Source organism: Brienomyrus brachyistius, chromosome 7 (genome assembly GCF_023856365.1).
Source record: "Brienomyrus brachyistius isolate T26 chromosome 7, BBRACH_0.4, whole genome shotgun sequence".
Taxonomy (NCBI): domain Eukaryota; kingdom Metazoa; phylum Chordata; class Actinopteri; order Osteoglossiformes; family Mormyridae; genus Brienomyrus; species Brienomyrus brachyistius.
Genome location: NC_064539.1, coordinates 25,527,281 through 25,540,524, shown reverse-complemented (window position 1 = coordinate 25,540,524; position 13,244 = coordinate 25,527,281). Strand labels below are relative to the sequence as shown.

Genomic DNA, 13,244 nt, shown 5'->3' with positions numbered 1-13,244 from the left:
GATTATAAAATAATTTATAATGCGTTGCTGCAGAGTTCAAGTCTAATTTGATGGTGCCTTGGCGTATAGTGTTTATTAGTAATTAGTAACTGCAGGCATTCATTACAGGAACCCAAGCAATGGATAGCCTACTAAAGAAAGGTTGTGCCTTAATTGCAGCGAAGGAATATTTTCCTATTAGGAATAACCCTAATATCCAGATAAGAAGACTAATACTTTCCTTGAGCTTAAGAGAAAAATATAAAAAGTAACATTGCGCGGCTTCTTATTTCACAATGACCATTGACCTTTAAACCCCCGCTGGTTACGTAAACGTGTCATATCGGGAGGACCAGCTGAAAACCCGTGATGGTGCCTCGACAGAGCAGAAGCCCATGATGATGGACCATCATCGGCGGCCACTGCAGAACAGTACAACGCATCTCCGGCTTAGTTTTCAGACACGCCGGACGGAGCAGAGTCCGTTCAGCTGTACCGGCATTTCGCGTCTTTCCAGCCGGTTGGATCTGTTGTGACGGCAGCTGACATACAGCCTTAAGATTGGAGTGGAGGTTTGATATGTTATTACGGTGGTAGAGATCGACAGATCTTAGTAGTAATAGTTCGCTGCTAGATAATGACATGAGGTGATATAGGTATGTCGTATTTCGCAGTCCGAGCAGTTGCGTTGCAGAATTTATAATGTTAGATGACTTATCACTCTGTGTGTATATACATCGCGTCTTGATACTAAGTTAAGCGATGAATTACTTAGTTGCCGTGTTTGCGATGAATTCCCGGCTTCCCGTAATTTCATCTGTAATTTATTTTAATTCTAATGGGGAAAAAAACAAACTAAACACACGCATATGGCTGCATTTATGTTATAACCAATATCCCCATTTAAGAAGATGTCACATTTGTAGTAGGTTGTAAACAAGTACGTCTTGGTGTGTGTAAAGGTAATTCGAGGCAGAGCTATAATTGACATTTTCCTTCATGTTTTCTCTTGTATTTAGTGTGTCCCCGGTCTGAGGGGTGAGGAAAGCGCCAAGCCTCTGCGGATCTCTTCTTCATTCGGACCGTCTGATGTCTCAGGGGCGGCCGCTGTCTCTTCATGCAGCGGACATGCGGGATCCAGCCCAGGTGAGTGTACAAGCTGTTCGTTTGGCCGGTAACCTGACACTCCCTGCCCGTCTCTTCTTTCAGGGGGCGCATAGCCGCGTCCAAATTTACACCTGTCACATCAGTCGATTAAAACACCGCTAAAATCAGTCATGAGTTGTGTAGTAGCAACATGCCACTTTTCCAACCTTAATAGCTGTATATTTTTAAATGACTAACAATTGCATGTATTTTATGTACTTTTTAAAATCTGATGTACTTGAAAAGAATTGTGTGCTTCCATATATTATTTGGTGACTTGTATGACCGTCAGTTCACTACACATGGTGCCTTTAACCTTTGCCTTGGTTTTCATTGTTGTGTCATGCCTTCGATATGTATCTGTTGAGTAAGTGCGGTGCTGGATGGGTGTGTGTGCCGTCTGCCTGCCAAAGAGTAACATTAACATGAAGTAACGGTGGGTAATGTCCCCCACCCTGTGGAATCCCCCCCCCCCCCCTCGTATTCTGTTGGCCCTGACCAATCTGTGACTTAAAATAATGCATTCGCACCCCAAGCCTTTGTTCAAGAGAATTTAACAGTGGGGTGTCTGTGTAAACCTTGTTTTAAATGTATCTTTGTGCCAGTATGTTTTGATTGTGTTATGCTTGAACTGGTTGTTACAACAGTCAAACATTTACTTCAATTGGAAATTTCACAGGTGTGTGTGTGTGTGTGTGTGTGTGTGTGTGTGTGTGTTTTGAGCTCTTGGCCTCATCACCATGTGTCAGCAGATAGCTCTGATGCAACAGTTCGATTGCAGTGGATGAAATCGGACATTGATTTATTTTGTGGGGCGTCTCAACCAAATGTTTGCTGCCTTCGGAGAACCAAGTGTTGCTGGCGTTGTTTTAAATACTTGGGTCGCCAACACTGAAATGTTGGTTATGCACTGCCAGCTGATGGGAGTGTAGTTCTATAACGGAGTAGAGTCGTCTTGTATCACGCCCCTCTCTCTCTCATCGGTCTGCAGAGCTGTGGAGCTTGCTAACCTTCAAGCAGCTTTTGCTGAGATGTTCTGCAGCGCTGAATAAATGATTCGGTCTGGCCTTTTCAAGCAACATGCCTCCCTGATGTCAGGTTAAACTCTGTTAATCCAGATATATATGCAGGACAGCAGCAGAATACGCTAATCTGCTACGATGGCTCACCGTTCCTCCTTGTAGTAGAGCGTGTGTGTTTCTAACTTAAGGCACGCAGTGGGAACATGATCAGCCAGGACTCCTACACGAGTCCTTTTCTGTTAAATGTCTTGTAAATATTTCAGGATTCGGTCGCATGCATTTCTGATGGGTCGATTCGGGATCGGGTTCACCCTGCCAAAGAAGCACTTCTGTGAGGCTCCTAATTGCGTCATGTGTGTCCCTGTAATTATCCCGTCTACGGAACACCTTCTGCCTAAACAAGAAACCCTGGGATAACATTCAGTTGAACAGCCAATCATTATCGGCCTGGTGAATGCCTTCTGATTGGTGCATATTTCTGGTGTACATGCAAACACCATAGTTTCTTGAAAATATTTTTTTACTTCTGATAATGTATGTGCATTACCTTCTTGTTTCTCCTAACTGCAGGCAGATGGCGCTGTGTATGAGGCAGCATGGTCACTGTCAGGTGCCTTTGAGTTGGTGGATATGGATGATGTCTTGCCTCCCTATGAGCCGGTGCAGCCCCACTGGTTCTATCAGCAGGAAGAGGACAAGGACATCTGGCTGCCGTTCAGCAAGGTGGACTCGCGGAACCTGGAGCAGGCCTTAAAGTGTGGTATGTAGCCTAAGCCAACATAGAAACACTGAGTTTGGGTGCCTTTTCCGTCAACCAAAAAAAAGCTTGCGCCTTGGTATCGTCAAGACCGAGTCGACCAATCGTATGGCTCGGCTCTCGCAGTTGCTGCAGTATTTCCATTGCTTCTCTCAAATATGGAAACGCTACACTAACAAAAGGCTAGATAGAGAGAAGCTGTGTGACACTTTGGGATTCACGTCTTCGGTAGAGAAGTTGACCGCGCTAAGTGCGGTCATACCCCACGTTGCCCATTGCTATTTTCTGACTTTAGCTGAACCGCAGGTGATCCTACTAAACAGAAGGTGCTGTTAGGGCAGGGATTTTTAAGTTCGATTCATGCAGGCATACAGTTTCTCTCCTGCTGTTCTTATTGATAAGTCAGTTAGACAATTGTCAGTTTAATGTTTCTGAAAATACGTTTATTTGTGTGAGTGTGTTCCCTGTGATGTACTGGTATCCTTTCCATGGTGTCCCACTGCCATGTACTTCCTGGGATATACCCTAAGCTCACCATTACATCATAACGGTGGTTCACACAATTTTATACCTTAGTATGCAGTTTATTTCAGAAAATATTAGGCTCTCCGCGTATTACCATTATGACCAGTGTCATAAAAGGAGATACACATGTGTTCCACTAGAGGGAGCTCATGCACCACTAGTGGTTTGAGGCCACTGTCATATACTGAATAAGCGGTTGATGGATGGATGGGTGTTTTGGGGAAAGCTATTGGTATGAATACCACAGATGAATTTGTTAAATGGACCTACTGGGCCAGGAGAAAGAATTTAATTGAAATTCAGTACACGCACTGCTTTCTGTGTTTTTCCACCTCTTGTTGAATAGACACATTGTGTGTGTTCTGTCATACAGGCAGAGTTAATGTGATTCCTCCCTTGTCAGGTGGTAAGCAGGAAGAGGATGTGCTGGTGGCCACCGATGGCGGGCGCTGCGACGTGGATCTTGGGGGGAGGAAGCGGCACACCGTGTTCTGGGAGGAGACGCCCTCTGAAGTGCGCCGTTGTACCTGGTTCTACCGAGGGGCCAAGGATGGCCGCTACCTGCCCTACCCCGAGGAAATCGGCGAGAACCTGGAGGCAAGAACTTTCCTCTTTACAGCCGCTCAGCTGACTCTCATTTCTTTACCTTTTTACATGCTGTAATTTAGGCTGTTTTCCATAAGTAGGCTGATTGGACTTAGAATTCAGGAAAAAAATATTATGAGGCTCAAAGTGGGCGCTTACCCCCTCAGGAGGCCTACATGATCGCATACACACTGGGCGAGTGGAAGAGAACGCTGAAGTTACCCACCGAAGAAGTAATCATCTTCCACAGCCCACAGGTACCTCCAGGATCATGGTCTACCATCATCCTTTTCAACTGACCATAACAGTGTGGATTGTGTTATGCCTGGCAAAAGGTTATGGCGTAAAATGCTTAGGTAGATAGATGTTTCTCAAAAGCCAGGGTTTGGAAGTGCTATTGCCAAAGGTTAATTTAATTGAGTATTTGAAATGCACGTTTCTTTGTTCAAACCCTCATTCTCTCCTCGCTCATTTTCTACATTTGGTTGGTGAGTCATTCGCGGAAGTTCATGGGAACGTCTGGCTTTAGTGTAACTTCCCACAGCACGCCTGGGTCCAGCGGCACCGTATTCGTTTGGTTGATGTGTCTTCCTCTCTCGTTCAGCTGATAACGCAGCAGCGACCCGTGGCCGGTCATGCTGGAGACTGGCCGCCTCCCCTGCCGGAGCACACAACAAAGTCCTCCCCCATTAAGAGGGGGGTGCACAGCATTGCAGTGGACATCCCAGAAGGTAAAAACCGAGTTTGCGTGGGTTGTGTGCCAGGTTGGGGTCACTGGAGGTCAGTATCTTACTTTCATTTAACCTGTATATCTTTGGACTGAGGAAGGAAACTAGAAATTTGCCAGTGGAAACCAGTGCAGGATATTTAGAACGTGCAAACTCCGCAGAGGTGGGATTCAAACCCCCAGCCACTCCAACTGATGTTTAGTATTTGATTCAGGAGAGTCCGTGATGGTGGACCACCTGGTGTTCATGGTACACGGTATCGGGCCGGCCTGTGATTTGCGCTTCCGCAGCCTCGTGCAGTGTGGTGAGTTCCCGACCTTTCACTGCTGACCTTCAACTACACTTTACGGATGCAGTGAGGGCCCTGTTGTAAGGCTTTGTATAAAAGCACCTAACTTGAATTTCTGCAGATAGTAGGTCTGACCTATTCAGCCCAACTCTTAGCAGGAGAAGCAGAATTTGATGTTATAATAACTGGAATTTTCTGGAGGTTTGTTTGGGGTTAGATGACTGAGCCTCTGCCTCCCCGCAGTGAATGATTTCCGGGGCACCTCCCTTCGGCTGCTGGGGAGCCACTTCAGGCAGTCGGTGTCCAGGGGGACTGTGGGCCGTGTGGAGTTCCTCCCGGTTAATTGGCACGGTGCCCTGCATGGAGATGCCACTGGGGTGGATGAGTAAGGGCCACACTCTGTTTGGAGGAGGATGGAAATGTGTGTCAGGATGATGTACCGGAAGCAGAGATGAAATGTGTCAGGAATGAAATTTTATGGATCTCAGTGTTGGAAATGTCTTTGGACCAGGAACTGAACACAGCATGGCTGTTTATTGGTTAATGTTAGCTATCCCATGAGATCCCTGCTTTGCAAGTTAACCTAGAGCAGCCCAGTGGTTAAAGGGCTGAAAGTCTGATTTTTATGCCCCCTCCCCCCTCCATCAGGGACATCCAGCGAATCACGTTGCCAAGCATCAGCCGCCTGAGGAACTTCACAAACGAGACACTCCTGGACATCTTCTTCTACAACAGCCCCACCTACTGCCAGACTATCGTGGACACAGTGGCCACTGAGCTGAACCGCCTGTACCACCTCTTCCTGCAGCGGCACCCACACTTTGCTGGCCATGTGTCGGTGTTGGGGCACAGCCTCGGTGAGCGCCCCCCTACTATAAAGCTATGACACTACAGCCGTGTAAATAGTGGATAAAGACCTAAAATGCCACACTCGTATTTCCAAAATAAAAGTGGCCATTTTGACAAATACACTGTTTTGACAAAAGTATTAATCATTGAATTTAGGTGTTTCAATCAGGCTCATTGCTACTGGTGTGTAAAATCTAGCCATGCAGTCAGGTGTACATACATTTAAGGAATCAGTCATTCTGAAGAGCTCAGTGAATTCAAGTATGGTACCGTGATAGGATGCCACCTTTGCAATGCGTCAGTTTGTGAAATTTCTTCCCTGCTAGATATTCCACAGTCAACTGTAAGTGGTATTACTGCAAAGCGCAAGCATGAAGTAACAGAGCAGGGTGGCTGAATGCTGAGGCATATAGCGCGTTAAAAACTGCCAACACGCTGACTCTGTAACTGCAGAGTTCCACTATTCCTCTGGCATTAAACCCCAACACAAACACTGTGTGCTGGGAGCTTCTTGGGAATTTTGTGAGGCTGCATGTAAGCCTCACATCACCAAGGAAAATGCCAAGTGTCATGCAGTGGCGTAAAGCCCGCCGCCACTGGACTGTAGAGCAGTGGAGACGTGTTCTCTGGAGTGACGACTCACGCTTCTCTGTCTGGCAACCTGATGGACGAGTCTGGGTTTGGCGGTTGCCAGGAGAACGGTACTTTCCTCTCTGTATTGTACCAAGTATAAAGATTGGTGGAGGAGGGATTATGGTGTGGGGTTGTTTGGCAGGGTTTGGGCTTGGCCCCTTAGTTTCAGTGAAAGGAAGTCTTAATGCTACAGCATTCAAAGCCATCTTGGACAATTTCATTTTCTCAACTTTGTGGGAACAGTTTGGGGATGGCCCCTTCCTGTTCCAACATGACTGTGCACAAAGCAAGGTCCACAAAGACATGGTTGGGTGTGTTTGCTGTGGAAGAACTTAACTGGCCCACACAGAGCCCTGACCTCGAACATCTTTGGGATGAACTATAACGGAGATCGTAAGTCAGGCCTTCACGTCCAACATCAGTGCCTGACCTCACAAATGCTCTTCTGGATGAACGGACAAGAATTCCCACAGACACACTCCAAAATCTTGTGGAAAGCCTCCCCAGAAGAGCGGCAGCTGTTATAGCTGTGAAGGGGGGGGGGACCAACTCCATATTGATGCCTATGGATTTAGAATGTGATGTCATAAAAGTTGCTGTGGGTATAATGGCCAGGTGTCCCAGTACCTTTTTCCATATAGTGTATGTTTTAATAGCTGCAGGACTTTTAATGTGAATGTGCATTGGATGTGTTTTAGGTTCCCTGATACTCTTTGATATCCTGACCAATCAGCAACCAGATCCTGGGAGCTCTGCTGGTTCACAGGTCGGTCCTCATTACCTTTTTTTCATTTGCCTAGAACTGACTGCAGGGTCCCACTCTGCCAGAGAAGTAACTGTTTTGAACTGTGTGTGCCTTTAGGCTAGAAATTTTTTATTTATTTTTTTTAAAGTTTATTATCTTTATTGCTCAGATTTTTTTTTCTGGTCGTAATCGGTTAAAAACAATTGTAATGTTTAGGTAATTAAGTATTAGTCGCATAAAATTTTAAGTTGTAAGAACTGATTTGGAAACATAAGATCATGATTGTTAAAGCAACGGAAACGTAACCGGAATCTACGTGTTTTGCTGCCCTCTAGCGTTAGGAAAGTAGAACCGTATCAGCTTTGTTATACTGAATGTATATGGAAATTTTACTTTACATAGGAAGTAAACGAGTCAGAATGTTAATGTGGCAGTGTTTGATTTTTGGCCCTTGAATTATGCTGCCTAGTGGTCAGTTCTAGACCTTTTCTTTATGGACCTGCTTTCCTGCGTCTGTCTGCTCCAGACAGAAAGAGACAGTGATTCTGACCTAGACACCAAAAGTCTGGAGGAGCTGCTGAAGAATTCTGGATTAGAGGAGTATCTCAGCCTCTTTCAGAGGCATCAAATGGACCTTGAGTCGCTGGTGGGTGTGCCGTGTGTGTCATGTGGCTGCGCTCGCGAAGGATGTGTCGCTGTGTATTGGTTCAAACGCTTTTGTCGCTGAACTAGGCCCTGTGTTCCGAGAGCGACCTGCAGGCCCTGGGAGTCCCCCTCGGACCATGTAAGAAGATCCTGAACGTCATCAAAAAGAAGGCCATAGCAGAGGTCAGACACAAAGCATTGCCACTCCCCCATGTGTCACCCACGCACGGCTGCCTCCTGCAAATATTACATGGCTGAGCTAGATGGATTGCAGGGACTGTCTTGGCACCCGGGGTGAAAAATGGGGCTTCATTGTGCATTGTCCTGCCTCCCCAGATGAGGCCATAGGAAGTCTTCTGAAAGGCCCATTGTTTTGGGCCACTGTTGTAGCTCCTTCGCGTTCTGGTTCCCTACCCTCCTGCAGATGCTCAGGGCTGGAGCCCAGCTGCAGTTTCACGGTGTAACAGAAGCAGCGGCCTCCCGCAAGAGCACCCCAGGAACCTCTGTGCACGCAACCATCCCTCAGGTCCTCTCCACCACCAACCCTGTGAACTACAAGTACCTGAACGTTGGGATCGGGCAGGTGAAAAGCTGCGAAGTGTATGCATGTGTATTAATGTCAGTGCTCATTTACCTTGTAAGTTGCTAAGATCAGGACTTGAACCAATAACCATCCAGTTATGAGTCCCTTCCAGTGCTTATAGGTGTGAATAACAGAACTCCTCCTACAGGTGCTGGTGTGCTACCCCAGGCTGGACTTTGAACCAGAGAACTTCTTTGCATTGGGCTCTCCCATTGGGATGTTCCTCACAGTGAGAGGACTCAAGCACATCGACCCCAGCTATAAATTCCCCACTTGTAGAAGCTTCTACAACATCTTCCACCCAGTACGCCTCTTCGTAAATGCTGGCTGCTTAGCTGGCCTTTTGCTTCGCATGACTTTAAGGCCATCAGGAGACTTGTGTAGTTTATTTGCAGTGTGCCAGCTATAAGATTTCTCCTATGATGTGATCTACTTAGATTCCCAGAAAGCCTTTGATGATGTCTCTCCCCCAGTTGGCTCTTGCTTAAGCTCAAAGCTACAGGGATTTTAGGAACTGTAGCAGCTTGGATCAAAAACTGGTTAACAGACAGGAAGCAGCGGGTAGTTATTAGGGGCACAATGTCACAGTGGGCCTGTGTTCATAGTGGGGTACAGCAGGGTTCAATTTTAGGACCACTATTGTTCCTAATTTACATTAATGATATTGACACCAATACATACAGAAAACTGGTTAAATTTGCAGACGACGTCAAGGTGGTGTAGCAGATGCTGATCTAGCAGCAGAGAGGCTACAACAGGATCTGGATTTAATTAGCGACTGAGCTGATACCTGACAGATTAAATTTAACGTAGATAAATGAAAGTGGGAGTAGAAAATACAGATATTTCAGTGGAACCCATAAAATAAAGGTAGCTGATTATGAGAAAGACCTAGGTGTGTGGAGTTTAAATCAAGGGAGGTGATGCTATGATTATATAATTCTTTGGTAAGACCCCACCTAGAATATTGTGCGCAGGTTTGGTCACCATACCTTGAGAAGGACATTGCTGCCTTGGAAAGGCTGCAACGTCGGGCTACGAGAATGATTCCTGGTCTTAGAGGAATGTCACTTATGAGGAGAAGTTGGCTGCACTGGATGTGTTTAGCCTCGAGACTAAGGGGGGGGCATGATCCAGGTGTATAAGATTCTAACAGGTCTGGATGCTGTTCAGCCAAATGGCTATTTCAGTATTGTTTAAATACTAGAACTCGTGGCCATAAGTGGAAATTAGTGGGAGACCATTTTAAAATAAAATTGAGGAAGCACTTCTTTACACAGCGTGTAGTTAGAGTATGGAATAGTCTTCCTGCTAGTGTAGCGCAAGCTAAAACCCTGGGTTCCTTTAAATCAGAGCTAGATAACTAATAGCTCAGAGTTAATATTTTAAGTGGCCAAATGGCCTCCTCTCATTTGTAAATGTTCTTGTGCTCCTGTGTGCTGCAAGTTTGTTTTGTTTGTTTCAGGGCCCTCATCAGGTAGCAATGAACCAATTTCTATGAAAAAGGTTTTAAAACAAACCACTGCTATATAAATAATGAGAAGATACTATATTTTCTATATTTTGGAGGGAAAAAGTGATCTCCATTCTATGACCCTGTACTGGATAAGCAGTTTGGATGGATGGATGGTGATCCATGATGTAATTCCTTAAAAGATGGGCTGTGAACTATATGCAGAGGTCAGCACTCCTGGGGTAGTTTTGTATCCATTAATTTGTGATCCCTATCCCACCCTCCCCGGTGCAGTTTGACCCCGTGGCATACAGGATTGAACCCATGATCTTGGGTCGTGATGTCGAGGTCGAACCGATGCTCATTCCACATCACAAAGGCAGGAAGAGGATGCATATCGGTGAGCATGCTCGGAATGACGTTGCGGGGGTGGGGGTGGGGCGGCACAACATGACCTCATGCCGGGATTGCTTCACCAGAGCTGCGGGAGAACCTGACGCGGATGAGTTCTGACCTGCTGGGGTCTCTGCGCACCGTCTGGCAGGTCCTCTCAAGGGGACCTGTCCCTGCTCTGCCCCCAGTGGAGGAAATCAGAACTGCAATGCATCACACCATCGAGGACACAAATGGTGAGAACTTGGCCCTTTCCAGCATTTTCTAAACATCACTGGACTTCCTTGACGACAAAAAAACATATTTAGGTGTTACAAAAATAACCGTGCTAAATATAAGTCAGAGGGTTGGTTCCAGTTTCTTTGAAACCACTCCCTTTAAAGCCATTTACGGAGATATGGCTGATGAAGTTAACCCTTCTGTTGATTACATAGTGGCTGGTTTGCCTGAAGTGAAAGGATAAGAGTGGTGTTTAGCATAAGTTCCCACGTCGTATTTTTGCAAACAATAATTTTATGCAATCAGCTAATCTCTCATAAATCATGTGGCATGAAAATTCTTGACATTACTTGTATTCAGGTTGTTACATCAGTCGCCACAAACTTCAAATTTCATCTCCATTTCATTTTATTACTTTTACAGTTTTTGGGGGATCCTAAAGGATCCTTTACCTTTGTAACACACTGCTGCTGTGCCAGCTGACGGCACATGATAGACTGTGCACCAATATGGCGGATGACGGCCTTTGCTTGGCATGGGAGGTGCCATGTGAAGTTACATGCCGCCCCCCCATATCCGGCCAGAATAGTTCACTCGGGAGTTTTAAATGATAAAGCTGAGAGATAATATACTGTGTACATTCTTTTAAACAAATTAATATAAATATTTGCCAGAATGGTTTCCTGGGAAATCATTTTAAGTAGGAGAGTAAGCTTGTATAATGTTAGTAATACAGTGTTTGTCTTTTGTCCCTAAATGTCACCATTTTGATCTCAGTAGGTATTTGGTGTATATTCTCTTGATGAACATTGCGATTTGGGTATTCGCTCTCTCCGATCCATGCTAGTTCCTTCCATTCTGAAATGTTTTCAAATCCACACGCTCTCCTTCCATTTCCCCGAAGCCCCCAGCCTGCCGTGTGCCGCAGGACATTCCGGAACAGGCCCAAGCGCCGCCATGTCTGCCGGCTCCTGGGAGAGGGGCTGTGACATCAACGTGGGCATGTTGAATGGTGGGCGACGCATTGACTATGTGCTTCAGGAGAAACCCATCGAGAGCTTCAATGAATACCTGTTCGCCCTTCAGAGCCATCTGTGCTACTGGTGAGAGTGAGGCCCATTCGCCGGACCATAAGTGCTCTGGACACGCGACTTTCACAGGCTGCCTTTCCCAAACTTTAGCACGTCGGTTTTGTGTGTCTTTTTTGCTCAGCAGAAATGCAGCTGGTATCCATCATAACCGAGACATAGTTAAAGACCATCATAAGCATTTTGTCTCTTTGACCATTAAGGTGCCCAGACAGTAGCATGGTAGCTCACTGGGCAGCACTGGAATGTCTCATGTCTTGTATTGGGATTGGAATCTCTCCATCGTGTGTGTGTGTGTGTGTGTGTGTGTGTGTGTGTGTGTGTGTGTGTGTGCGCGCGTCCTCCCTGCCTTTACACTTCCTCTGGTTATTCCAGTTTCCTTCTCCAAGTTGTTTTTATGAGCTTTTGCTTCCTGCGATGGACAAACATCCCATACTGGGTGTCCTCTGCTACATTCCCTGTTCTGGAATAAGCTGCAGCCTCACTGTGACCTTGTCCTGGATCGGAGGTTAAGGAAAGTGAACGGATGGAAGATGGGAGCATTTTCAGCTGAGATGCATCTTCGCTCTTTCGTTGCAGGGAATCGGAAGACACCACTCTGCTTGTGCTCAAGGAGATTTACGCAAAGATGGGGGTCTACTTTGGCCAGACATAACTCGACTGAAACAGGAGGGTGAACGGTTGTCCAGTAGGAGCACTGCAAATGGTATCTCAGACTCCCTCGCCCCAGAGGATTGTGGGTAAAATGCTCCACAATGCCACCAGTTTTACTAGCCCTATGGCACCATGGATAATTTTCTAGGAATTTCAGTTTTGGCTTAATTTGTCATGAAGTAGCACAAGTTATACATTCAGAATCGGGGAAAAGATTTATCTTCTGGCTTTTCTAAGCGCATTTCAGCCCAAAATGGATATTTTCATAGGGATTTTTATGCGTATTGCACAAATGCGTTTTCATAAACTCAAGTTCTTCACACGTTGCAAAGGGTTTTTTTTCCACATGAACAAACATGGGTTAGGATCTCCAAATCAACTGTGGCTTTCGTTTTTTGCTTGTTTGCATACGTTTTGTAGAATCATATTTTAAACTTTTGTGATTAAACGTATGAAATGGCATGAACATGTCCTCCACGTTCTTCTGCCTTTGCCTAACAGTAGGAATGTTTACAGTAGCAGCACCGGAAGCCAGAAAAGGCCAAGCCCCCCCCCCCCCCCCACAGCCATGTACTGTACAGACCTCAGCCCCCGGGGGCCGGGGATTCTCCCGCCTGATGCTTGTCCCCTTTGTTTTCCCCACACAGTCACTGTTATTCTTTGCTTTCCCAAACTGTTTAATTGCACCAGGCACTGTTTGTAATAGATACACCCAAAAACTGAGCGCATGGCTTTTTCCGTTAAAGCATATAGAAGTGAAGTTACACACGTCTGAAATAGCTTACGGTTCTGTCGGGTCTGTACACACCAGGCAAGTTTTTTTTTTTTTTTTTTTTTTTTTTTTTTTTTTTTTCTAGAGATCACATTTAGTGAGTGGATAGCAAAGGATTATGATGGCATGTTGCATTTTGTCCAGATCCCTCTGCTCTCTTAGGGAGGGTAGTGTAGCCC

The 13,244-nt window shown here is 45.9% G+C and overlaps 1 protein-coding gene across 2 annotated transcripts; it reads left to right on the top strand.

Annotated features, from left to right (window-relative positions):
• Positions 1 to 176: 176 nt before the first annotated feature.
• LOC125745700 (phospholipase DDHD2-like) lies at positions 177 to 13,146 on the top strand. Of its 2 annotated transcripts, none has more exons than XM_049018789.1 (18): positions 177 to 551; positions 999 to 1,125; positions 2,718 to 2,907; positions 3,833 to 4,026; positions 4,182 to 4,271; positions 4,619 to 4,745; positions 4,957 to 5,046; positions 5,275 to 5,416; positions 5,680 to 5,888; positions 7,212 to 7,279; positions 7,785 to 7,904; positions 7,991 to 8,086; positions 8,328 to 8,486; positions 8,635 to 8,790; positions 10,234 to 10,339; positions 10,419 to 10,568; positions 11,456 to 11,654; positions 12,219 to 13,146. In XM_049018789.1, the coding sequence occupies exons 2-18, from the start codon at positions 1,069 to 1,071 to the stop codon at positions 12,292 to 12,294; spliced, it is 2,229 nt and encodes a 742-aa protein (XP_048874746.1). In that variant the 5' UTR covers positions 177 to 551; positions 999 to 1,068; the 3' UTR covers positions 12,295 to 13,146. The 2 variants fall into 2 exon arrangements, with proteins under 2 accessions (XP_048874746.1, XP_048874747.1); XM_049018790.1 differs by having other exon boundaries at positions 177 to 635.
• Positions 13,147 to 13,244: the final 98 nt, after the last annotated feature.